Here is a 24,240-nt window from a genome sequence, read left to right on the forward strand (position 1 = left end):
AACCATTCCCACAGCAAAATGGTTTAGGCTTGAAATATGGGGGGTTAAAAAAAAATTGGGCGCACAAGTCATCTGGGGGTGCGTGAAAAATTTTGGGGGGTGCGCTAGAAATTTGGGGGGTGCGCGAGAAATTGGGGGTGCATGAGAAATTTTGGGGGTGCACGAGAAATTTGGGGGTGCGTGAGTAATTTGGGGGGTACGTGAGAAATTTGGGGGGGTGTGAGATTAGGTGTGAGTGTGTGAGTTGAGATTGGCTAGGATTATTACATGTGAATGCTCAATCTAATGGATGTTATTGACTTATGTACCATGCATAAGGATTACACTTATGTATAATAACTTCTCCCATGGCTAAAACGACGGTCAATATTTATCTGTTTTTAATAATTTTATTATTTGTGTAATTGTCATTTTTTTGGTTGATAAACGAAATAACAAAGTCATTGAAAACTCACACACATAAAGTTAAGTAATCAAGGTTCAAATCTCAATCATGACATTCGACACCGGCAAATTCGACATTGTTGTTAGTTGAGCTAAAATTTATGTATTGCGTATTTGTCGTTTTATAATATCAACAAAATTAAAATTTAAAATTTTGTATGTGCTTGCTTCAAAAAATAATTTAAAATTTTTGTATGTGCTTTATTTTTTTTTGACAAATATGGGCACAACAACTTTTATACAGATAAGATAAATAAATACCAAATGAAACAAAATAAAAAAAATATTTTTTTTGACAATAAATAAAACAAATAAAAATAATAATTAATTGAATGTAAAAAAAGCATGGGATCTGAGACCGAGACAACACGCAAATAGCAGAGACAGATAGAAACAGATAGATTGAGAGGTGAACACCGACCGACCCGCCGACGTTCGGTGCTCCGCTCTTCACGGTTGTGGCCCCCACTCCCTCCGGTCAGTTCTTACTTCATTCTTCTTCTTCTTCAACTTGATTTTCATATTTCTTTTATTCCATTTCCACCTAATTATATCCAATTTCTGCTATTCTCTTTTTATTTCTTCTAAATTTTCAATTTTTTTTTTTGGATTTTGCTAAATACCCATTAGTCAATTTAGCGATTAAGATTAATTTTTTTAGTTTTTTTTGGATTGAGCTTCAAAAAATATCTGCTTTTTTCAATGCATAGAATTCTTAACTTGGTTGATTTGATTAGTGTGGTAGTGATTTTGCATATCAATTTTGCTACTTTATTCTATAAATGTAATGAATCTTATGTTTTTGACTTTTTTTGCTTGTGCCCAATTAGTTATTTGAACTTGGAAGAACACAAAATCATGTTCTTCTTTTGTCAAAAGTGCTTTTGTAACATTGATTTGGTTGAAATTGAGCTTAAAGTAAAGTGATTTATGTAAAGCTTAGCTTAAATTTATCAATTTAATGCAAAAGCTGCTTTTTATCACCTTTAGTCAAACTGTGGATGTAAAATAAGTTTTGCCTCAGAATAATCAATAATCATTGATCAATCATTTGTATTTTTACTAGAGTACTAGTATAGCTTAACAGAAAAAATTTAGCATAAGATTTTAAATCTAATTCAAAAGCAACTTTTTATCACCTCTAGTCAAACCGAGGTTTGTACGTAAAGTTTTACTAGCTTGACAGAAAAACCAGTTCTTATAGTTTCCACCGTAAAACTGAACTTTGTCGTAGCAGATCACTTGTAAGCTAGATAAAGTTTCTTTGAAGTAGCATTGTTCATTGGAAAGTCCTTTACTTTTGATTAAGATAGTTATGTTCATTTTCTGTTCCAATAGCTAGATTTATCTTATTTCTTATTCATTATATCCAATTCTGATCTGATGTAAGCATTTTGTCGTATCAATAAAATTTTCAGCCGAAGTTTTTGCTGCATTTCTTTTGCCCTGCAAACCAAAATTCTGATCAGATGTTGAAGGGCATTAATTGATTTACAGAATTTCTGTTGAAGTTTCTGTTGTCTCTCTTTCATTTCTAGATTTTGATGTTTTCTTCATTTTGAATTCCAAAGAGATTTCTAAATTCTAATTATTGCTAGAGTCTATTACTTATTCACCGATCTAATTATTGCTAGAGTCTATTACTTATTCACCGATCTAATTATTGCTAGAGTCTATTACTTATTCACCGATGCTGTAGTTTGTGTAGTTGAGAATTTTCTGCTAACATGAACTGTTGTTGCATCTGCAGTATTTTACGCTCTAAAGGACCTCATGTCAAACATAGAGGATAACAAAGAACTTGGACAGATGGACGTGGATGCATCTGAGGGGTCAGTTAATATGCCATCGTCCCAGCAGCAGGTTGTGTTCAGATCTTGCTTTCTTACATGCTTAAATTTGACTTTGAATGAGATATTATGTTTACTGTGGAGTTGTTACTGCCGAATGAGTTTCTTTATTCTGTAACTCATGTGTTTATAAACCGTGTAGGAGGCAACTCTGAAGAAAAAATATGGAGGAATTGTGCCAAAAAAACCACCACTTATTTCTAAGGTACATGCATGCAGATTTCTGTTTGTGCGTTTGTTTCTAATGGTGTTTATGAAATCAAGATAAGCAATGCAATGTCCATGGATATTAGGTGATAGAATCACTGTTTTAAAACCAGATTGGAGATCGAACCAGTGAGACCTCTAGGTCATGTTTTAATATGTGCGGTTAAAGACAGATAAATAAAACCATAAGTAAAAAAAAAAAAAAAACTAGTTGAACCAACTGCGGTACAATCTAGCTCAACCTTACTATGGTACAATCGGGTTGAAACCAACTGGCGAACTGGTCGGTTCCTGGTTTTAAAAGATTGGATAAAAGTTTTCAATTGTTTCTCATTTAATTTGACATTTAACTTTTGTGCCAGGACCATGAGCGTGCTTACTTTGATTCCGCTGATTGGGCATTGGGAAAGGTACTTCTAGAAAAACACACCTTTGTAATAGTTGCTTACATTGAACTATCTCACACTCTTCTGTTTCGTCGTGTGAAACAGCAAGGCGGTCAGAAGCCCAAGGGACCACTTGAGGCTCTTCGGCCTAAACTACAGGTATTTAATTAAACCAATATTCCAACATCTGATTTAGATATGGTTGTGTTGCTTTCTTTTCTATGGCTCGATAATAATTGTTCTCGGTGAATTGCTTGTTAACCTGATGGCTGATGGTCTTCAACTTTTTTTTTTTTTTTTTGAATAGTTAGTATCTCATAGCTAGTGTTAGATTAACGGTGGGAAAAAGCTTATACAAAAAGTTCGTAATTATAGCAGTGCTTAGCAAAATAATTTGTGCGTCTGCTTGATAAACTGGTTGGTGAAAGCTTCCACGGATCAAGTATTTATTACAAATTTAAGTAGGATAATGGTTATGCACACGGGTGAATTAAAATTTTGATTAAGCCATTTGGTCATGGAACTGGTACTAGCACTTGGTTATATATCGGCTTTGTTAACCGCTTTTCATAGCCTCCTGCCTTTCCCTTCCTCGCAGTTTCTGCAAAGTGAAAGCTTCAAATCTTTAATCATTCCATCCTACATTCGTAGAATTAAGGGCTTGTTTGTTTAAAGGTTACTTAGAAAAAGTACTTTAATTAAAAGTAAATTTTTTATGATGAGTTGATTATTATGTTTCAAAAGCAGCGAAAAAAGGTTTTGCATTTCTTAAAGACTAGAAAGAGGAACTTAAAAAGAAAGCTATATCTTACATTTTCCTTCTTATGCGCATTTAATATAATCATACTCATACCTTCATTATTAATATAATGTGCTTGACAAAGATCTGCTTGGTTTTTCTGTTTTACAGCCAACACAGCAACAAACACGTTACCGGAAATCTCCTTATGCTCCTTCGGGTGAAGGTATGCTTTATTTTGATGGTTAAATTAGATTCTCCCCCTTCTCATTACTACTCTCTCTCAGCATCTTCACAATAAACTAACTAAATTCATCTTTTTATAGAAGGTGGAAGTGTTCCATCTGAGGATGCACCTTCCAATGAGTAAAAGCAACAATAAGTCTTTCGACGATGTGCTGATTATTGTTCTGGTATACCTCAGTAGGTATAACTTTTTTTTGTTTTCAACAATAAAAGAAGTTCATTATTATGTATTCATATTAGCAGAAGACGAATTATTTGACCTGCAGCTATGCTGTAGACACTTCCTGTGATTATGATTTTTGTGTTTTACTCTTTTTCCCCCTCCCCTTCATGTCTATTTGTTTCATAGTTTTGAAAAGAAACAATGCAATACGAAATTAATGATTGAAAGTGGCCATGATGTAAAAATAGAGTATGCAACTATTGGACAAGATTAAAACACAAATGCTGTTGATCTGCTTGGTTTTGGATCATAATTTTTGTATTCACCTTTAATTACAAAAATGTCATGTTGTTTTCGCTTTGATTCTTGATGGATTGAATGTATACGATACAACAAATCACTTAAACAAAATCAGAATCCTTACGCGGTTTCTTTCTTGCAGCCTGGCCTAGGTTCTGTAAAGGTTTGAGATCAACGTTGTTTTGTGAAAAATGGCGTACAGTGCGATCCTTGTTTCTGTCCATTATGATGTGTTTCTTCGCTGTTTATGTTGCGTCTCATTATTGTTGTATATGTTGTGCTTTGTTTCTATTGTTGAGGCTATGCCATTTGACACTAGAGACGAGTTCTTTCTTTTCGGCTTCCTATTATGCTAGCAAATCACTAACAGTCTATCAACTTTCAATCCTCCCTGTTACAAGCCTCTCTCCTGTTTATCATATCACGCCTCATTCACCACCTCTTAATCTCGCCCCTATGGTTGCAACCTCACGGTTGCAACCTCACTAGCATAATCAACTTCAAAGCCACCTCAACATCCGTGTTTTGGTGTTCCATGAATGACCGATTTGAGATTTAATGTTCTTGGAGTTTTATGGTTTTGCTGTTATGTTTCTTTGTTGGTTTTTTTGGTGTTATTTTAAGATTATACAGTGTTTAATAAAATGTTTGAGATTAACCCTTTGTTGGTACCATATTCTGAGTAAGGCATTCTCTCATGTCATCTATAGTCGATATGAGCGAACACAACAATTTTTTTTTTTCAAAACTGCAAAAATTTATTAGACTTAAGTACAATACAAGGTTGAGGTTAAGTACAATACAAGGTTGAAGAGTACATATTTATTTTTACAATATAAGACCGGAGAGAGTACAACGCACCAACCAAGCATGATCTAGAAAGCTATTTTCCTGATCCAAAATATGACCTAAAATGCCTGCCTGGGTTGGAGAAACATAATAAACGGACTGCTATAATTTAATCCTAAAGAAAATTACAGCTTTTTAAAATGAAATATATCAATTTTTCTTAACATATATTGATTGAAAAGAAGAATAAGAAAGAAGGGTTTAGCTTACTAGAGCATAGTAAGAACTAAGAACACAAAACAAACAAGGATTTAACACAGAAAAATTTGATCAGTCTATGCACTGTTGGATCCAGTCTTTCTTACCATCAACAAACTATTCTTGTTTCCTTGGATTCACCTCAATCTGTAATCTTTGTCACAACTCGCAGCCACAAACCTAATTTCCCCGGGTTGTCGCATACACACTATTTATCTTCCTAAATTTTAGAGAATCACGCAGGCAATGTGATCGACACAATCCATAGAATTTAGAGTAGTTTAAAATAAACAATTCCATGATTCGTGATCACCACATTGTCTGTCGTAATACCAAACATTTTAAGAAGACAAATAATATCTTCCTTAAGGCAACATCTGTGCAATTCAAGTATTCAACCTCTCAGTTTACTAGTAGAACTAATATTGTATTATACATTATATATATATATATAAATCCTAGATAGTTCTCCTACCACTAATCCTAACCCTAATTGTATCAATCAATCATAGCCTTTAGATCATTTCTTTTTGTGGATAAATCAAGAGTTAAATAATAAGTGAAACAATCACATCTTTTAATGTTTTTTTAGTGCCAAACCTTTTGATTGACATTCCCACTATAATAAAAATGGTTTTGTGAATTAATTATTTTATAATATATATGTCTTATATTCCTCTTCATACATATATGGGCATGTGAAATTTCTATTTGGAAGGGTTATTAGTGTTGTAGAAGAATGATATGTTTCTAAAATCTTATGATTTTATTGTATCTTTCTTTTTCTTTGTATTTAACGAGTGAGACTATATTGTTGATTTTGCAAGTATATATAGATTTTGATGCTCTTTATTCTATTTTAATTTTAACACTTTATCATAGTCATTGTATAACCCTTCTACCCAACCCTCTTTCTCATCCTTATTTCTTCATTTCTTTCCTTTTAATATTCAATATTTATTTTTTTCTTAGCATTCTTATTGTCTAATTTGTGATATTTCTGTAGTGGGACTTTGCATGATATTTACGAAACACTACAAATAAATTGTTTGAAATGTAATTACAAATATAATTCATATTGTTAATATTTTTAATTAAGTTTTATTGCTAATATTATTTTGATAACATCTATTGTTTCGATTATTAATTTACTATATTTATATACAAATAATGTTTTGACGCTTAATTATAAAACAACGCATAATGTCCGTGCATCGCACACTACTACATTTACCAAGATCGATGCTCCACACATTCCATTGAACCATTTTGACTTTATGCCATTCCAAGATATTTTGAATTCAACTGAAGAAGAAAAAATAGTTGCTAATGATTATTAGCTTTCGTTTTAATTTAAATCTCATATATTGATTGATATTTTAATCTAAATAATATGTCTCTATTTTAATTGTTTTAAATGTTATTGGGCATGTAATTGAAAGAAATGAATTCAACATTATTATAATATAAAATACCGTATAATACCCGTGCATCGCACGGGTGTGGGACTAGTATATACAACTCAAAGTACAAAATAAATAAAGTTAAATGAAATTTCAAATAAAACATGGTATATACACGGAAAAAAGTTAGGAAAAGTTAGCTATTGTTGTAAAGATCGATAGAGGGTTGAAAAGAATCCTAAGAAAAGAGAATGGTTGATCGATGACAATGAGATACTCTACAATGAAATTCGGTAGAGAACTCACTACATCTCTACGAAGGGAAAATCTTGGCATTGTAGAGAAGAAGGAATTTTAACTAATAAACATCGATGAGCTTGATATTCACTGAGATCCATAACAGCCACTATAATGTAAACAAAATGCTACATACTGAAATCCGATGAGCTTGATATTCACTGAGATATCATCGGTAATCAAATAATGGATTGAAGGTTCTGAAAAAATGATAACATATTTTAAATCGGATACCAGTGAAAAATACACTTTAAAGGAGTATGGAAATCTTGTACATGAACATAATTTCAATTTCCTTCCCTTGATTTATTAACTTCAATATCACTAATGTCGGTCTCGGAACTGGCTTGCATTTCAAGCAATTTCAGCTGTTCCTCCTCCGTTTCTTCTACAGTGACCTGTTTTACATCTTTCGGTTTACTTGTTGATTGCTGATACATAACCCCACCTAGCATACAAATCAAAAGTCCCACTGTACCCACCCACGTCGAGTGCTTATCCCATATCACCAAATTAATCATAACTGTCAACAACTTGTTCACTATACCAAGAACAGTAAACCCAGTTGCAGAAATAGCCCTGCGACACGAAAATCCAAAGAAAGAAATCGCAAGACCAAACAAGCACGACAACGCCACAGGCAAAACCACGGGAAAAGAATACCAATCAGACTCATCCGTGATCTCATGCTTTATCTTCTTCAACTCACCCATTATCAACAATTCCACCGGAAACAACAGAAGAGCCTCAATATTATTATACAACACGAGACCCCAAGTATTCAATTCAATCGTCGTAACCACATGCTTAATGTAAACAAAATCTATCGTCATACTAACCAAATACGCCACCGCCCACATATAAGCCGCAAATGTAAACTGATAATCAGTTGCAACATAAAGCACACTACCAGCGAATATAGTACCCAATGAAGCCCACGTCTTCAAAGACGGCCATGGCCGATGCAAAAACACCGACTCCCCTACAGCAACAAAAATTGGAACAGCCGATCGGAACACAATGAAAGTATCCACATTGGCATGTAACAGCAACTCACTATTGGTAAATAGTGACAGATAAAAAATAATAGCAGCCGGTAAAAACCGCCACATTGTGATCAAATCAAGCTTGTCGTGTTCGACAACCTTGAGCCTTCCACAGAGTAAAACTCCGGCGGCACTAGTAAAGTACTGCAAGGCGGTAAGCGCACCCGGATAAGGGAATTTCATGACAGCCCATTTGTTGATAATTGACAGTAATGATGCAGATAAACAGTAACCAGCAGCAACACCATAAATTGAAATTTGATGAACAACTGAAGTGTACCAATTTCCAACAATACCATTCTCATTCACCGCATTCATATTCAAATTCTTCACATTCACAGTAACCCCTTTCTGAAAATTATTCAATGTTAATATCAATATAAAATCTATACAAAAAATAAATAAAATCAGATCTATTATAAACATAATATCTTATTCGAAGTCAAATTTAAGTATGCAAGAGGGCGAGATTGAACACAACCTGCTGCTGGGACGATGGGCTGTTAACTGACCCCTCAGATGCATCCACGTCCATCTGTCGAAGTTCTTTGTTATCCTATATGTTTGACATGTGGTCCTTTAGAATTTAAAATACTGCAGATGCAACAACATCCCATGTTAGCAGAAAATTCTAACTACACAAACTACAATGTACGTGAATAAATAATAGACTCTAGCAATAATTAGAATTTAGAAAGCTCTTTAGAATTCAAAGTGAAGAAAACATCAAAGTCTAGCACTGAAAGACAGACAACACTTCAGCAGAAATTCTGTAAATCAATTAATGCCCTTCAAAATCTGATCAGAGTTTTGGTTCGCAGGGTAAAAGAGATACTGTACAACAGAAACTTCAGCTGAAAATTTTATTGATTCGACAAAAATATTGTACTGCTTACATGGAGATCAATTGGAGATAATTCTTTCAGAAAATAACATTGCGAATATGAAAATAACATTCTTTCAGATAATTCTATCTTCAAGCAAAAGTACCTCTGAATATGAAATTTTGTCGAATGGAAGTTTAAACGTACTTGCTAATAATTTTCCTATCATTTCATTTTACCAAACTTTGGTTTCCCGTGTCAAGTATTGGAGCGGAAAATGCAGACAACTATCCTAACCAAAAGTAAATGACTTTCCAATGAACAATGCTACCTCAAAGAAACATTGTCTATCTTACAAGTGATCTACTACAACAATGTTCGGTTTATGGTGGAAACTATAAGAACTGGTTTTTTCTGTCAAGCTATATTCTACATAAACAAACTACTTTTTAGGTTCTGTGGAAAACTAATGTATCCGGTCTAAACATAGACCAGATATATTAGTTTTCCGATGAACCTAAAAAGTACTCCCTTCGTTCCAAAATGTAAGTCACTTTGAAAAAAATAATTGTACCAAATTATAAGTCACTTTACATTACCAATGAAGTATTTAATGCTTTTTTTCCTATTATACCCTTAACTATTTATTTATCTTTCTTCTTTCAATTCTTCAATTTATTTTTCCCATACCATTAATGAAGGACAATTTTGTAAACTAACTCATAATTTATTTTTTTCATACAATATTAATCACATTTCTTAATTTGTGTAATATGTTCAAAACGACTTACATTTTAGAACGTAGGGAGTAGTAGTTTGTTTCTGATATTAAAGACCGGAGCGAGTAGTAAATAGTACAAATATTGATTGATAATCACTGACAAAAGAAGAACATGATTAAATTTTTTTCCAAGTTACAATAACTAATTGGGCACAAGCAAAAAAAGTAAAAAAACATAAGATTCATTACATTTACTATAGAATAAAGTAGCAAAATTGATATGCAAAATCACTACCACACTAATCAAATCAACCAAGTTAAGAATTCTATGCATACACACACACTCACACATATCTAAGCATTGAAAAAAACAGATATTTTTTTAAGCTCAATCCAAAAACAACTAAAAAAATGAATCTTAATCGCTAAATTGGCATATGGGTATTTAGCAAAACCCAAAAAAATTGAAAATTTAGAAGAAATTAAAAAGAAATATGAAGATGAAGTTGAAGGAAAAGAGACGAAGAAGAATGAAGTAAGAACTGACCGGAGGGATGGGGGCCACAACGGTGATGAGCGGAGCACCGAACGTCGGGTGGGTCGGTGTTCACCTCTGTTTCTATCTGTGTCTGCTTTTTGCGTGTTGTGTCAGTCTCGGATCCCGTGCTCAATTCATTCAATTAAATTTTTTTGACAAATCAATTCATTCAATTATTATAGTTTTTTTCATCACATGTGATAAAAAATAGGGTCATCATAACCGGTGCCCGAATAATGGTTAAGTAAATTAAAAAAGGAAAATTCTAAATTGAAAATAATATTTTTATAATTTTGAGGAATTACTTGCACAAACGTCAAACTTCAATATCATATTACTTCATCCGTCCCAAAATATGATAACTATTTGATCACTACACGCACAACAAATTTTGATTACGAATATATTTAATTGTGCAATAATAAAAATTATAGAAATTTGATATTTTAAAAATATTCGTCGAAATAAATTAAACAAGATCTTATATGATAATATTTACACTTATATACTTGTAGAAAAATACAGTTAAAACAAGACATATGAATAGTGTATTTAGTCAAATAGGGTCTTATAAAATGGGACGGATGGAGTACTACATTTACATCCTTAAACAGTGCCCGGGGCATTGCTTAGCATTTTCCTAAAAAATATACTACTTCCTCCGTACTACAAAGAGCGAGTCAATTGATTGCGTCATGCATACCAATGCAAAATTTTGACGATTAATATTTTTAATTGTATAATACTAGTAAATATCATAAAAATATGATATTTTAAAAATCAGTTTAATTGATATGCACCGACGGTGTAAAATAGTTTTACACCATCGTCCAATAAACAACCATTATTTTGTCATGTCATATCAGGAAAGTGGGGTGAAGTTGGGTGATGTGGCGGAAAACATAGTTGGTATTGGTTGATAGTGTAAAATTATTTTACACCGTCGGTGCATATCAATTAAATCCTTTAAAAATACTCATTGAGATGAATCTAACATCTTATATGCTAATTTTTATTTATTTATTAGTAAAAAAATATGATCAAATATGTGAATAATGCATATATTCAAAATTTCTTACTTATTTTGGGACGGAAAAAATATATTTATATTAATCCAACTAAACTATGTTTGCATTAATCGGTGAAATTTAACATGTATTAAACTCGTGGACCACATAGGCATTAGGCAACACTAAATTATCGGCTGGATCACCCTGTCCCATTAATACTTCCCTCACTCCATTCCTTCTTTCTTCCTCTGTCCATGGAACAAACTTCAGATCAATTTTCCATCAATATGATCTCCATCACCCATGGAAAAGGACAAAAACAAAAGTGTTAAATAAACTTTTAATTGGAGTCAATTCCATTATTTGTTTTATATATTAATTTTAATTGATATATCAGAATATTACATGACATTTTTTTTTTGACAAATAGAATATTACATGAAATATGATGTGGAAAAGACTAACTAATGAAATATGAGAAACTATATTTTTAGAAAAACTGGACCTTATAATTGTTTATTATATTGTGTCAAAAAAATTATTTATTATAAAAATTCACATTTTTTTTGGTAAAAACAAAGTCTTATAATAAACAAAAAGATAAATTATTCCCATCTAAAGACAAAGTGGACCTTATAATAGAACAAAGTCTTAAAAACAGTACCATACATCCTGTTGGTACTGTTCTCCAATAATAATAGAACACGTATATCCTTCGTTACCGATAACTAACAGTTCCAACTATGAACCAGAACACTCCCAAATCCCAATTGATAAAAAGGAAACCAAATTAAAACCCCACAAATGAAAATTCATAGTATGTTTAATTTAATTTGATTAAATAAAATAGATCATGAATAAAGAATTTGCAATGAAAACGTCAGTTGGATCTCAAAAAGAAGGCTAATAAAAGCAACGAGTACTTACGAGTTACTAGATAGACACGAGGAGCAGGGATTTTGAATGAAACAATAATCTAGAATCAGGTATATTGAAGTTAATTTTGATATCAATTGTAAAGTTGCTGAACTAATCACAGTGACCTTGAATTTGTGTTTGAGAACACAGCGCAGAATGTTCAATTTGGGTTTGGGAAAGTTTGCACAATGTTCACGCGCGTGTTACTTTCTTAGTAGCTGATGTGAAAAAATAGTATACGTGTTTTGTTATAATTGAAGAAAAGTACCAACAGTATCTATGGTACTGTTTCTAAGTTTTGTCCTATGTTAAAATACACGTCAAAATCTTATTTTCAATAAAATGCTTACAATATTTTAGGGTTGCTGAATTTGCATTCACCATTAGTCATCAACTTCCCGCCCATTCATCAAACATATTCAACTTTGGATCTTTTATTTTACTTTGCACATATATTCAAAACATCTTGTAATCTCAAGTCTGTCACACTATTTTTTCGGAAGTATTTGTTTAATTTGGATCTTGTGTATAAACTATCACAATTTTGTATTTAGTTAAAAGTATTTAGATGGATAGAAGAGAGAATGAGTGTTGTTTATAAACTATTTTAAGTGAATCAAAAAAACAACCCTCGATTGAGCCTAGGGATCTATCAACCCTTGTGTGTGGAACTTTTTTTTTTCCTTTCAATTTTAGCTATTTTACACACTCATAAAATTATAAGCTCATGGAATGTTTGAGAAGCTTCGGGGTGCGCAAAGAAACTCTCATAAGGGTGAGACTCAAAAGTGTTAGCTCTGATGGACAAATGAAATCCTCTTTAATGAGCTGACATTTTTGAAGTTGTTACTCTTTCTCCTAATATATATACCGAATTTAGAGGTTCTCTACAACATGATTTACAATAAGAGGAGTGCTAGTAACACACTCTTTAACAAACACACTCTAACACACTCTCTTCTATTGGTTAAAATTTATATGGGTCTCATAAAAGTTATATGGGTCCACATTTTTTTATGGGACCCATGTGAATTTCAACCAATAAAAGAGAGTGTGTTGGAGTGTGTTTATTAAAGAGTGTGTTCCTAGCATTATTCTTTACAATAAAATGATGAGATTTGACACTATTAAAGTGTGATATTCATTGATATAAGTTTGTTTTCGTGTCGAATATAATATACTTTCTTGCTATATTTCATGCTTATGGACTTCATAATTTGGAAATTTTACCAATCTCTTATATCATACCTATAGTCGATAGTGTAAACATATCCATAATATATAATACATGGGAAAAAAAATCAAATCCTGAATATCTTTCTCACGTCCCAATTATCCTTATCTGTGAATTTACGGAGGCAACAATTTGCAAATTCAAGTGAATATACATCGATACCTAATATAGAAACAAATACATCAAGTAAATATACATTGATACCCAATATCCAAACTGAGGATTGGTAACCAAGATCACAGGATCATGCAAAACTCCATGAACTATATTATATGATGCGAGAACAATTATAAATCTCGTATTTCTGACATGAATAGTCTTAATTGACGATTTCTTCTATTTGGAATTAAAGACATCAGGCTTCAAAATAAAACACAATATATCCTTTTCAGGCAAGACTTATATATTGAGGTTGCAATAATGAAGTTACTTAATCACTCACTGTCATTTTCTATCATCCGATAACAATTTGTACATGTCAATAAGATTTTTGATCCAATGATACTTTTATTAAACTGTAAATACAACACGAAAATCCAATAGAATCATAAAAAATATTACGGCAAGAAAAATAACTTTTAAAATTGGACAGAGATTCAATTAAAAAAACATAACCTCAATTGGGATCTGGGAATATTACTCATTCTGGAGAACAGTTTGACTGAAATGAAACTTGTGACAACTTTCTGAAGGTCTTATTTTCTTCCTCGGTTTCTTACATAGGAGCTGCGCGCTAACAATTTCTGGCTGGAAGCCAACCAGTCACCCTGCAAGATACATGTTAAGAAGCAAGAATATTCACATCCAACAGCAATACATGTGCAAGTCTAATAGGTTTTCTTTAAGATGACATTGATAGCCCTTTCTACTACTAGATAACAGAAGAAACTGCATATGCCTTAAATAATAGAGAAAAAAAACAAATTTCAAGCCAACAAACAACTAATACTCCTAAGTACCCTTTCAACTACTTCTATCATATTTAATGCTATTATTTCTAAATTACCCTATCATTAATTTATATTTTATTTTCCAATAAACCTTTTAATCTTAGAGGAAATTTAATCCGAGAGGAAATTTGAAAAATACAATTACTCTTTTCATTACTTTGAGAAAATTAAATGACACGCTACTTTTTTTAAGGGGTGTGAAGTTAGTTATTTTTTCTTATATGTGAGAGACCGGAGGGAGTATTTAACAACTGAAAAATGTATGAACTCGTTTATATTTTCAAAGTGTTGCATCCTTCCTTACATGTTTTTGCTGTTCCTCACTTCTTACATTTGTTGTCTTCTCTGAAGCCTCAAATACTCTAAAACGGCCAAAGTATCAATGTCTGACATGTATCCAACACCGATACAAGTCCAATACGGCCCGATACATACCACGGAAGTATCTGGCAATTAAACTTTACTTTTTATTAAAAAAAATGGCTGTGTGTTTGGGATATAGCTGAATGGAACATATACGTAACAAGATACAGCTAAATGACACAGATACTGCACAAGATACAGCTGAATGACACAAATACGTCACGGGATACTGCAAACTCCAAAAACCAGGACTTTTTTATTTATTTTTTTATCAAAAACCAGGATTCGAGGTTTTTTTTATTATATTTTTTAGAATAAAAAGTGAAAGTGAACCCAAAGTCGGAAGCTGCATTGTTCTTTGATGATAGGAATGGGGGAGAAGAGATTGACACAATTAGTGTTAACAATTAAGTAGTGAATATTAGACAATTTTGTGGAACCCAAACTTCTGATGCGCGTCAATGGATGGAAAGGGAAAAGATGCCACCAAAATCAACAATTTCGAACTCATGGATTGATGAGTTTGCACAACAAGGGCTGCAAAGGGAATTTATTTGTGCTTTGAAATGGTTAATTGTGATGAAGAGAAATTATGGGTTCCAGGTGTGAAAGAATTATGATCCTTATTATGCCTTAGCCAAAGTGAAAATGATGTTTTTATATTCATCTGTTTTGAGAATAGCATGGGATCCGGGAAAATTCAATGTTTTTTTGTCAAAGGCTGCTTATGAATTTTGTTGGAGAATTGTCTTCATTTCTCATGGGGCTTGTATCCATATTGTTGTAGAACCATATGACCTTGCTTTGAGGAATACAGTTATATGGGGGTATGTAAGTGAAAGAAACTTTGTACTTCCTTTCAACATGATGTCTTGGCATTCGTCATTTTTGGTGAAGCAACAATACTTAATAGAATTCAATTTTCCTACTGATTGTGCTGTGATAAAGCCATCAAGACACCACGTGTTTGGAAATATAACAATTGCAGTATGTTATGTTAGGTGTATTCATAGGCTTGTAATGGAAATAAAAGAGCAGGATCAATTAGTAACAAGTACAAGGTCTGCGGTTGTCATCCATTACCTGGTGCCAAAAACCATTTATCAATGCAGCAATGAAGTGGGGTGGGTCACTAGACTTGGAAACTATGTCATTCAAAAAAGGGGTGAATGCAATATATGATACCTGTTTTAGTGTTGTCACCAGAATAATCCATCAAGAGTTTCCATGTGTGGAGATGCATGCTCTAATAGGACATACCATGAATGGTGGTATGATTATAAGTGTTGAAGTGAGTCCAAGAAATGTGGCAAGTCAAGAGGTGCCGATCCGTCAATGGAACCCAGGTCTCTATTTTCCTATGGCAGCTACAATGTGTGACTATTGCTGGAATGGTTTGCTTATTTTTTATGGACTGTTCATCTTTGTATTTGATAGAGGCAAAGTTGGATGGATGCAAAATTCAACCTTGAGGACAAGGTTGTTTGAAGGGGTGGGAATTGATAGAGACTTGAATGTGAAAGTGGGCCTTGACTTTGGCCCAAGACTAAGGTGTGGAAAGGAAGTGAGAAAGGAATGATGAGGTGGCGTGAGAGCGTGAAATGCATGAGGACTTATTCTACTATATAAAGAATAGTGAACACAAGGAATAAGCTAGCTAGAATTTCAGTTAGAATTAATGGGATCACTTTTAGTGATTTGGGGCACTTAGTGCTTTGGGGCTAGTAGAATCTCTCTACTAGTTTGTTACCTTTGTTATTTTCATTCTCCATTTTCATAAACTGTGTAATTGTTCATCTGTTTCAATCAATACAATTACATATTTCTCCATTTCAATCTTATTTTCATTATTTGAGATCTAGAGTTCCATCAGCTATATTCTTAATTGGTGTGGAAAAGATATGTTCACTTATTTTGATCATTTTCAGTAACCTTTTCCTTATTATCATTTTCAATTATGTTCATATATTGTGCCTTTATATATTTTATTTTAAATTTAATTTTTTATTAAAGTATCTTGGCCGTATTGCATCATGAATTTTCAAATTTTCCCGTATAACCATATCCGTATCATATCAGGACTTCATAGGTTGTCTGTGCTAATTCCTAACTTTTAATACAATAACTTGTTACACATTTTGTCGTTCCTTATTACATCTGTTGTGAGTTCTTACATATGTTGTCAGTGCTAACTCCTTAGCTTTAAAAATAGAATAGTCTATGGCTTTTTAATCCATTTTTATCACAGTTCAAAGAAATTTTTTTGAAAACGAGGAACGCTGAAAAATGTCAACATGAAAATAAAGTGTCAACTTTTATCAGAGATAAAACATGACTGGGAAAACCAGAACAAACCTTGCACATGGATGCTGCCGACTCAGATTCCAGAGTTTGCACTGGAAGATGCCCAAGTGAGTGGAAAGAATCCAGGGCTTCTAAAGTCAGCTGCCAGCCACAACGAGCTGCAGTACTCACATCTGAAGTGGAACAAGGACTATCACAGCCAGCAGCTGCAACATCTCCATTCACCCAAGGACAGTAGTCATTATGTAATTTGATTGGATCAAATTCAACGCGTCCACTAATGTTGTCTCTGTAAGGAGTCCCTGATCAGTAGAACCAAGCCCAATAGTTAATGCACGATAAACAGATGTGAGAATAAGGTAGCAGACAATGGTGCACACATTTTCTTAAACTAAATAAATTAATTAGCATAATATGAAACATTTATCACGAATGAAAATTTCTACATAATGGGCAGAAGATTTTGGGTAAAATTCATCAGCAGTTATTGCATTCAGCATAAGATTAGAGATTTTTATGTGACTGATTGATGTAGCCACCATGATACTGGTTTAAGTCATAAAGTTGAAAACATTATCTGGTATAAGTTTCATAATTCATATTCATATATATAATAACATAAGAACGTGACAACTATTGGACCATTGAACTATGATTACACATATACAATCAATATCTATACGCATAATATACTCATAATAACAGTTAGGTAAACATCGTTACTATATGTGTGATCAAATGGGAGTGTTTGGATGGCAAAAAAGAGATGCTCTAAAAGGGGGAGAGGGAGAGACAGGAATACTCACACTTCAAATTGGAGGCAAGGACAGGTAAAGGAGAAGGATATTCATAAAATTTAAATATTTTACCACTAATTGCAATTTTGGGAATAACAATCTGCAACATTACCCTTATTGTTTTCTTTGCTTTCTAATGTGCTACTTTCACTTTCTCTAAACAATTTACCCAAAAACAAAGTATTTAAACCAAAGCAGAATAATAGTAAATTAATTTTAACTCATTTCTTTCAAAATAGTATAATTGTTTTTTACAAAACCTAAGAAATATTTTCATAATGACAAAAAGATTTTGCAAGACTTGCATCTTTTATTTTTCCATTCCATGTCCCTGCTCCTAATTTAGTTTTGACAATTGACAAAAACCAAAAACTCAATTCGTTTGGCATAATCTTCTCTCTCTACATGGTTTTATTTCAATTGAATTGTAAGCATTAAATTGTGAAGACGAGGGGGACAGGAAATGCTGACAAATGATTTGATTCCCAAACAAGGAATGGATACATGTTTTCCCCTTCCTCACTAACCATTCAAACAAGAAGCTATATTTCTCTTCCCTCTATCAATAAACTGTTCCCTCTACTCCCATAATAATCAAGCCATCTTCATAACACCTTCTGATATTACTAAACATGTTTGTCATTGGCATTTACATATTTCAATCACTAAATTACTTTGTATAACTGAGCACTACATATAATCATATTGTTAGGATAGAGATTGGCATTTACGAAGAAATTATTCATAAGTCAAAACAGCTTATACTAGTCACGTATCAGGGTGAGTGATAGGATGAGGGGGGAAGACTGGAAGAGCATGTCAAAAGTTAATTCAGAAAGAAAGAACTGTATGAAATATATATATATATATATATATATATATATATATATCAGCAGGCGTACCCAAAGCATCGGCATCTAAATTGCCTGATTCATGATGTGCACTATCTTCAATATAAGATGCCTTCCCAGTCTGAGTAACTTCTTCCTTGGACACTTCATAGGCAGAACATACAACAGCATTGCAAGAAAGTGATGGATGAGCACCATTTTCAAGACCTAGCATCTCTATGCTACAACTGGTCTTTTCACCACTTTCAACAGACTCAACCTTGGTTGAAGCTATAGTTTTTGAGTCACTATCAGCCCTTGCTGTAGACTGAGTTACCACAGCCTGACTATCCCCTTGAGGATCTTCTCGACTAATTTCCGCTGGCACAAAATCACCAATATGTCCATGATATGGTGCAAATTCACTAACTTGGCCCTGATTTTCAATCACTTCAGCAATTGGCTCAGCATCACCCAAAATATCACCTCGATGAACTGAGACATCAGTCCCATGGATTTCAGCCTCGTGACTTGCACCCATGCCAACACTTCCGCCACTAATACCAAAACTAGGACCATCCCTAGCATTCACAGTCAAAATCTCTGTGTTCAAAACTTCCCCACAAGCATTTGAACTGCTACGACCTGTTTCCCCTCCTGTTCTTTCTAAAGGTGGTAGACAAGCACTCTGTTGTGCTTGATAGCTGCTATTCATCTCTGATGTTTCATTCAAATCAACAGAAGGGAAATTGACATCATTAACATCTGCGGGAGAGTTTTCAACACTTTCCATTGATTCATCATCTGAACTGTGATAAGCCATATTCATTGCAATTACAGAAGATTCATGAGCAGAGTCTCTAGTAGATGGCATGCTGATAACATGATCCTTTTCTGTGTTCAACTGGTTAACTGCCTTTTCCTCTGCTTCTGTTTGAATATCCATTGAATAGCTGGGTACAGCACCAGAAGGATTTCGTAATGAAAACTGAGGTGTTTCCAAATGATTAGTATCACGGGCACGCTTTGACGGGCCAGCTGAAAACTGCTGACTACCACTGATTTCATTATTATCATGGTTAACTACAGTTCTTTCAGCACTATCAGCCTGTTGCATGCTTAGAGGTGGCCTGTCAGCTCTGGTTGCACAATCATCCAACCTGCGCTTGCGTACATTGGGGCCTTGTGATTCATAAGAAGCTTCCAGATCACCAACATCACTTCCAGAAGGCCTTTTGTTTCTTAAATTACTGGTCGAAGCCACATTTGTTAGTGAACGGCATGGCCCACTAGCCATTTTAAGATTTAAATCCAAACCTTTATAGGGTGCTAATTTCCTTCTATCGGATGTTGTCGCCTCATCATGGTCTCCGGTCCTCTCTTTCTCAGCACCATCAGCAGCAGCCCATTCATTGATACCACTAGCTGCACTTATTCCTCGTGTTGACGCTATTTTCTTGCTCGTTTGAGGGGTATCAACCCCACAGGGAGCCAAGTGAACTGGACGGGGGGCAGTCAAGAAATCCCATACTCTGACTGTGGCTCCACATAAGCTACAATCTAACAAAGGTGACCTAGATTCACAATTAAATTCTGAACACAGTACATCATTATCCCCAGTATCTTTCCTGGACGAAGTTGAAAACTCCTTCTTACTTGAAGCCGGATCTGGTGCAGATTCTTTGGCTGGATCAGAGTTGTAATCATTTTTAGCAGATTCAGCCGACTGTTCTTCACGGTCAAGCACATTAGGAAGCCACCGTGGCTCCCATCCACAGAGACTTATAAGTCTTTGAGCCTATTGAAGTGGTACGTCAATGTAAGGATGGAGATAATAACAACAAAAATAAAATTAGAATAAACTGCACTTAAATAAATAATTAAGATAAATAATGCATCTGAGAAAACCTTACATATGAGTATGAATGAGGAGCCTGTTCTGCAGCAAAACTGGTTTCTGCTCTGTACCCCAATTCTCCAGCGGTCTGAATTTGCAATTGAGCAAGAAAACTATCAATTTGAGGGCCATGTGTAACCCGCATCTGCTCAACTGCAGACGTTGATACAATGGGAAGAGAGTAGAACTGCAAGAGTCCATCACTGCGGTCCTTAAATCCTCCAATAAGAGCTGAAGGTGACGTAGGAGGGAACTGCACCAAGCTTTCTGGACAGCTATTACCTCTCCAAGGACAGTTGATTTTGTGTCCTCTATCAAGCTGTTTAGAAAGCTCTTCACTGGAAGCATCAGCTTCTCCAAATAGATGAGAAAAAACAATCAAGGCACAGACAGCAGCAACAAATCAAGTGATATAAAAGTCAAGATAAGAGGAATAGTGATCTAGAACCAAAACATAAGAAAAGAAATGGTTCACAGAAAAGAGCAAAGGATGATAAAATATTTTTTATTGAATACTAACTGGATCAATAGATTTACAATACCCATCATGAAAAGTATAATGTAGCAACAATCTGTTAAACCAAAAACATCTAATAAATTCAGTCCAGTTGTCATTCTAATGTTAAACAGGCTTCCTAGTAAAAGTTGTAGAAAACTAGAAAAGCAATGCGCTAGAATCAGATTGATCAAAAGTACTGTGATATGTTTGGTTTTTCCTCTTCCTCTATCCCTTTCCCGGTCTCTTAGTTATATATGTTGCATGGGTACTCCATTTTAGACCGAGTACCGGTACCGGATACGTACCGGGTACCGGTACGCGTATGGTACTCCCCCGGTACGCACCGACGCCGTACCTAATTTTTTTGTTTTTGTTTTTTGCAACGGGTACACGCGTGGTACACCTGTCGTACTCGCGTGGTACACCAATTCAAAAAAACATGATTTTTTTTCTCCTTTTTCTTTTATTATTAGTTTTTTTATAGGAAGATTTACGTTTTTTATTTGTTTATAATATAAAGTAGCAATTATTGCTAAAAAACAATAACAAAGTAGCCGCCGGAATTATTCACTCATTCGTTGAAAAGGAATAGACTAAATTCAAAGAGAGATGAAGATCTAGTTTTTATTCATACCAATCTTCGTCTTCTCTCAAGAAAGAGAAATATTAATACTTATAATGAAAGTGCAACAAAAATGTGGGATATTCGTAGAGATGAATGAGATTTATTTAATATATAGTTGATATTCTTGAAATTGCTAGTCTTTCTCGCGGTGAACCTAACTAGAGGTCACTCTTTTTAGTGATGATGAAGAGGGAAATAATTGACTCTTTTTGAGCTAATTGGTTTTAATTTCATATTTTGATGTTTCGAACAATTTAAATTACATTTAAAGTGTGTTGTGATATTTTTTATGTTTAATTATTTGTTTTAACAATATAACTATATTATTTGATATATATAATTATATTTTTTAAAAAAATTATAGGGACGTACCCGTACCTTAGTTTTTATAAAAATGACGTACCCTGTACCGGTACCGGTATCGGATACCGGTACCGTACCCGCACCCGGGCAGGTTTTGAATCAATAGTTAACCCTTAATTCCTCCTATACAAAGCAATATTCTTCCATTTCAACTCCCTCCCAATACCTCCCAAGGCAAATCCCAAATCCAGCAGGTTTATTAATTTAGCTTATCCATGCGCTTACGTAAATTAAGCATTTTAGATAAGTGTCAAATTTGAATCCCCAAGAAGGGATAAGTTTTGGATAAGGTAGGACTACATTGATTTGAGCTAAAAACTAAAAACAATATAAACTGCACGTAGTTAAGGAAAGCACCCTTTCCCACAGCCCAAACATGAAACAAGTATAAAAAGTTATATCACATATATTTGACAGAGTTGATCAAAATTCGAAACCTAGCAGAACCAGCAAATCACACAAGTAAAAAAAAAACATTACAATAATAATATCCTCACCTTCAGCAGAGGAATCTGAGGGAAACGCAAAATCTAACTTAGCACCACATAACTCACACTCAATCTTAGCAACATCAACATTCACCCACCCTCTTTTAGCACAAGCCAAAGGACCAGCAACCTGCAAAATCGACCAAACAAATCTCAATACAATTTCCCCCAATTTCACTACAATCTATGAAGCCCAGATACTTGATACGATACATATACAGATACGGAGATAGAAGAAAATTTTAAAATTTAAGATACGACACAAACACGGCGACGCTGCTAATATAAAAAACATAGGATAATATTTAGCAAGTTATTTCATTAAAAAAAGTTTTAAAACAATATACGATAATATTTGACCTTTATTTATCCATCTACTATCGAAAAGCTAAAAATATTGTAATCAAAATGTAATCTCTTTAATCCTCATTAATCAACATTATTGTTTCGACACATCTTTAATCCATGTAAATATGTCTAATATGTGTCTAAGGAGAGTAGAAGCAAAGAAAAAAAAAAAAAAAATTTGGGGCACTTGTCTAACATGTGTTGTACGAGTATCTTATAGGTGTTGGATACCGATCCAAGGAATGTCGGGGAAAAAGAAAAGCTTATTTTTATTGGGCACCTGTCTGAACTATATGACATGTGTCGTACAAGTGTCGGACACCACAACATGCCTAATCATAGAGGTGTCCGTGCTTCATAGGGACTATTTAGTATATTTTACTAGTTCAGAGACTAAATTGAAGAGAGATTGATAGTTTAGGACCAAATTGATGGTTTATCCTATTTTTAACATATCCCATCCTAGTCGTATCCCAAGCACCCAATATGTATCGGCTGTATCAGATACGGTATCTGACTCAATACTTGTTAATTTTGGAGTATCGAGCTTTCCAAACTACAATTGACTTAACCTAATTTCTTAGAGCACAATCTTAATTTGTTCATTACATGCACATAACACAAAAATGAGGAACCAAAACGAAGCAAACCTTAGGCAATTTTCCGGCGAGCTTGAAAGTAGAAAGACGACGAAGCAAATCACATCGCTCCCAGGGTCTACATGAAGGATTTGAAACACCTCGCAGTGCCGAACCGATTACCATATACGAATCCGCGCTGGATTTATCTCGTCGGCTACCTTCTCCGGCGGCATCGCACGCCGGCGACGAAGCTCCGGCAGAACTGAGAGAATAAAAATTGGGGAAATTAATTAGAGAGAAATGAGAAATTGATGAATTCGAAATTGAATTGTGAAAAAAGGTAGAGAGATAAACCCTAGCGAGAGAGAGAGAGAGGTACCTAGCGGCAGCGGTTGGAGGAGATGAAGCGGAATGTGGTTTGGGATTCGCGGATGTTACTCCACCATCTTCCTTCATTTCTTTCATTCAGAGCTTTAATTTCGAAAGCTTCTTCTTCTACTTCTATGCTATAGTGTTGTGTTGCGGATCTACCTTTTTAATTTTTATTTAATTTTTATTAAAATTAAAATAAAAAGGTATATATATTTTTTTATTTTTTTTTATGTTATGAATTTTGAGTTTTATTAATTTTGAATGTTGGTTCTCTGTTGAGTTGAGTTTTGACAAGTGGCGAATGATCGGTTGTAATTGAAGTGTTGATTGATGGTGGTTAGAGTGGTGGTTTGGGATAATTAGAGAATGTTAGATGGTTTGGAGTGATGGTTGATAGTGATTAGTGGTGATTGATAGTGGTTGAAGTGGTGATCAGCGGTGGTTAGAGTG

At 34.0% G+C, this 24,240-nt stretch overlaps 3 protein-coding genes across 9 annotated transcripts; 1 reads left to right on the forward strand and 2 right to left on the reverse strand.

The window, feature by feature from the left end:
- The first annotated feature begins 763 nt into the window (after positions 1 to 763).
- Positions 764 to 4,814, forward strand: LOC123898753. 5 transcript variants are annotated; one of them, XR_006805414.1, is made up of 8 exons: positions 764 to 921; positions 2,195 to 2,307; positions 2,437 to 2,499; positions 2,864 to 2,911; positions 2,993 to 3,046; positions 3,798 to 3,852; positions 3,956 to 4,053; positions 4,478 to 4,814. XR_006805414.1 is itself a non-coding variant. In XM_045949768.1 (7 exons), the coding sequence occupies exons 2-7, from the start codon at positions 2,218 to 2,220 to the stop codon at positions 3,994 to 3,996; spliced, it is 354 nt and encodes a 117-aa protein (XP_045805724.1). In that variant the 5' UTR covers positions 764 to 921; positions 2,195 to 2,217; the 3' UTR covers positions 3,997 to 4,165. The 5 variants fall into 5 exon arrangements, 3 of the variants coding, with proteins under 3 accessions (XP_045805724.1, XP_045805725.1, XP_045805723.1); XR_006805413.1 differs by having other exon boundaries at positions 3,953 to 4,053; positions 4,478 to 4,804; XM_045949768.1 differs by lacking the exon at positions 4,478 to 4,814 and having other exon boundaries at positions 3,953 to 4,165.
- Positions 4,815 to 6,910: 2,096 nt separating this feature from the next.
- On the reverse strand, positions 6,911 to 12,339 carry LOC123898693 (GDP-mannose transporter GONST3-like). 2 transcript variants are annotated; one of them, XM_045949707.1, is made up of 4 exons: positions 10,221 to 10,598; positions 9,744 to 9,829; positions 8,610 to 8,722; positions 6,911 to 8,479 (listed from the first exon to the last, which is right to left on the reverse strand). In XM_045949707.1, exons 3-4 carry the CDS (start codon positions 8,661 to 8,663, stop codon positions 7,370 to 7,372), a joined length of 1,164 nt encoding a protein of 387 aa, XP_045805663.1. In that variant the 5' UTR covers positions 8,664 to 8,722; positions 9,744 to 9,829; positions 10,221 to 10,598; the 3' UTR covers positions 6,911 to 7,369. The 2 variants fall into 2 exon arrangements, with proteins under 2 accessions (XP_045805663.1, XP_045805662.1); XM_045949706.1 differs by lacking the exon at positions 9,744 to 9,829 and having other exon boundaries at positions 10,221 to 12,339.
- A 1,416-nt stretch (positions 12,340 to 13,755) lies between these two features.
- On the reverse strand, positions 13,756 to 23,966 carry LOC123899940. 2 transcript variants are annotated; one of them, XM_045951210.1, is made up of 7 exons: positions 23,798 to 23,966; positions 23,488 to 23,680; positions 22,499 to 22,619; positions 20,531 to 20,865; positions 18,690 to 20,415; positions 17,042 to 17,292; positions 13,756 to 14,140 (listed from the first exon to the last, which is right to left on the reverse strand). In XM_045951210.1, exons 1-7 carry the CDS (start codon positions 23,881 to 23,883, stop codon positions 14,069 to 14,071), a joined length of 2,784 nt encoding a protein of 927 aa, XP_045807166.1. In that variant the 5' UTR covers positions 23,884 to 23,966; the 3' UTR covers positions 13,756 to 14,068. The 2 variants fall into 2 exon arrangements, with proteins under 2 accessions (XP_045807166.1, XP_045807165.1); XM_045951209.1 differs by having other exon boundaries at positions 20,531 to 20,868; positions 23,798 to 23,951.
- Between the last annotated feature and the right edge of the window lie 274 nt (positions 23,967 to 24,240).

Source organism: Trifolium pratense, linkage group LG7 (assembly GCF_020283565.1).
Source record: "Trifolium pratense cultivar HEN17-A07 linkage group LG7, ARS_RC_1.1, whole genome shotgun sequence".
Lineage (NCBI taxonomy): Eukaryota > Viridiplantae > Streptophyta > Magnoliopsida > Fabales > Fabaceae > Trifolium > Trifolium pratense.

Coding starts and splice junctions, on each gene's coding strand:
- LOC123898693 (XM_045949706.1), bottom strand. CDS start 8,663: ATGGACGTGGATGCATCTGAGGGGTCAGTTAACAGCCCATCGTCCCAG. Junction 8,480..8,609: donor GCCCATCGTCCCAGCAGCAG/GTTGTGTTCAAT, acceptor AATAATTTTCAG/AAAGGGGTTACTGTGAATGT.
- LOC123898753 (XM_045949767.1), top strand. CDS start 2,218: ATGTCAAACATAGAGGATAACAAAGAACTTGGACAGATGGACGTGGAT. Junction 2,500..2,863: donor AACCACCACTTATTTCTAAG/GTACATGCATGC, acceptor CTTTTGTGCCAG/GACCATGAGCGTGCTTACTT. Junction 3,853..3,952: donor TTATGCTCCTTCGGGTGAAG/GTATGCTTTATT, acceptor ATCTTTTTATAG/AAGGTGGAAGTGTTCCATCT.
- LOC123899940 (XM_045951209.1), bottom strand. CDS start 23,883: ATGAAAGAAATGAAGGAAGATGGTGGAGTAACATCCGCGAATCCCAAA. Junction 23,681..23,797: donor CCTCCAACCGCTGCCGCTAG/GTACCTCTCTCT, acceptor TTATTCTCTCAG/TTCTGCCGGAGCTTCGTCGC. Junction 17,293..18,689: donor TTTAGATGCCGATGCTTTGG/GTACGCCTGCTG, acceptor TCTACTGATCAG/GGACTCCTTACAGAGACAAC.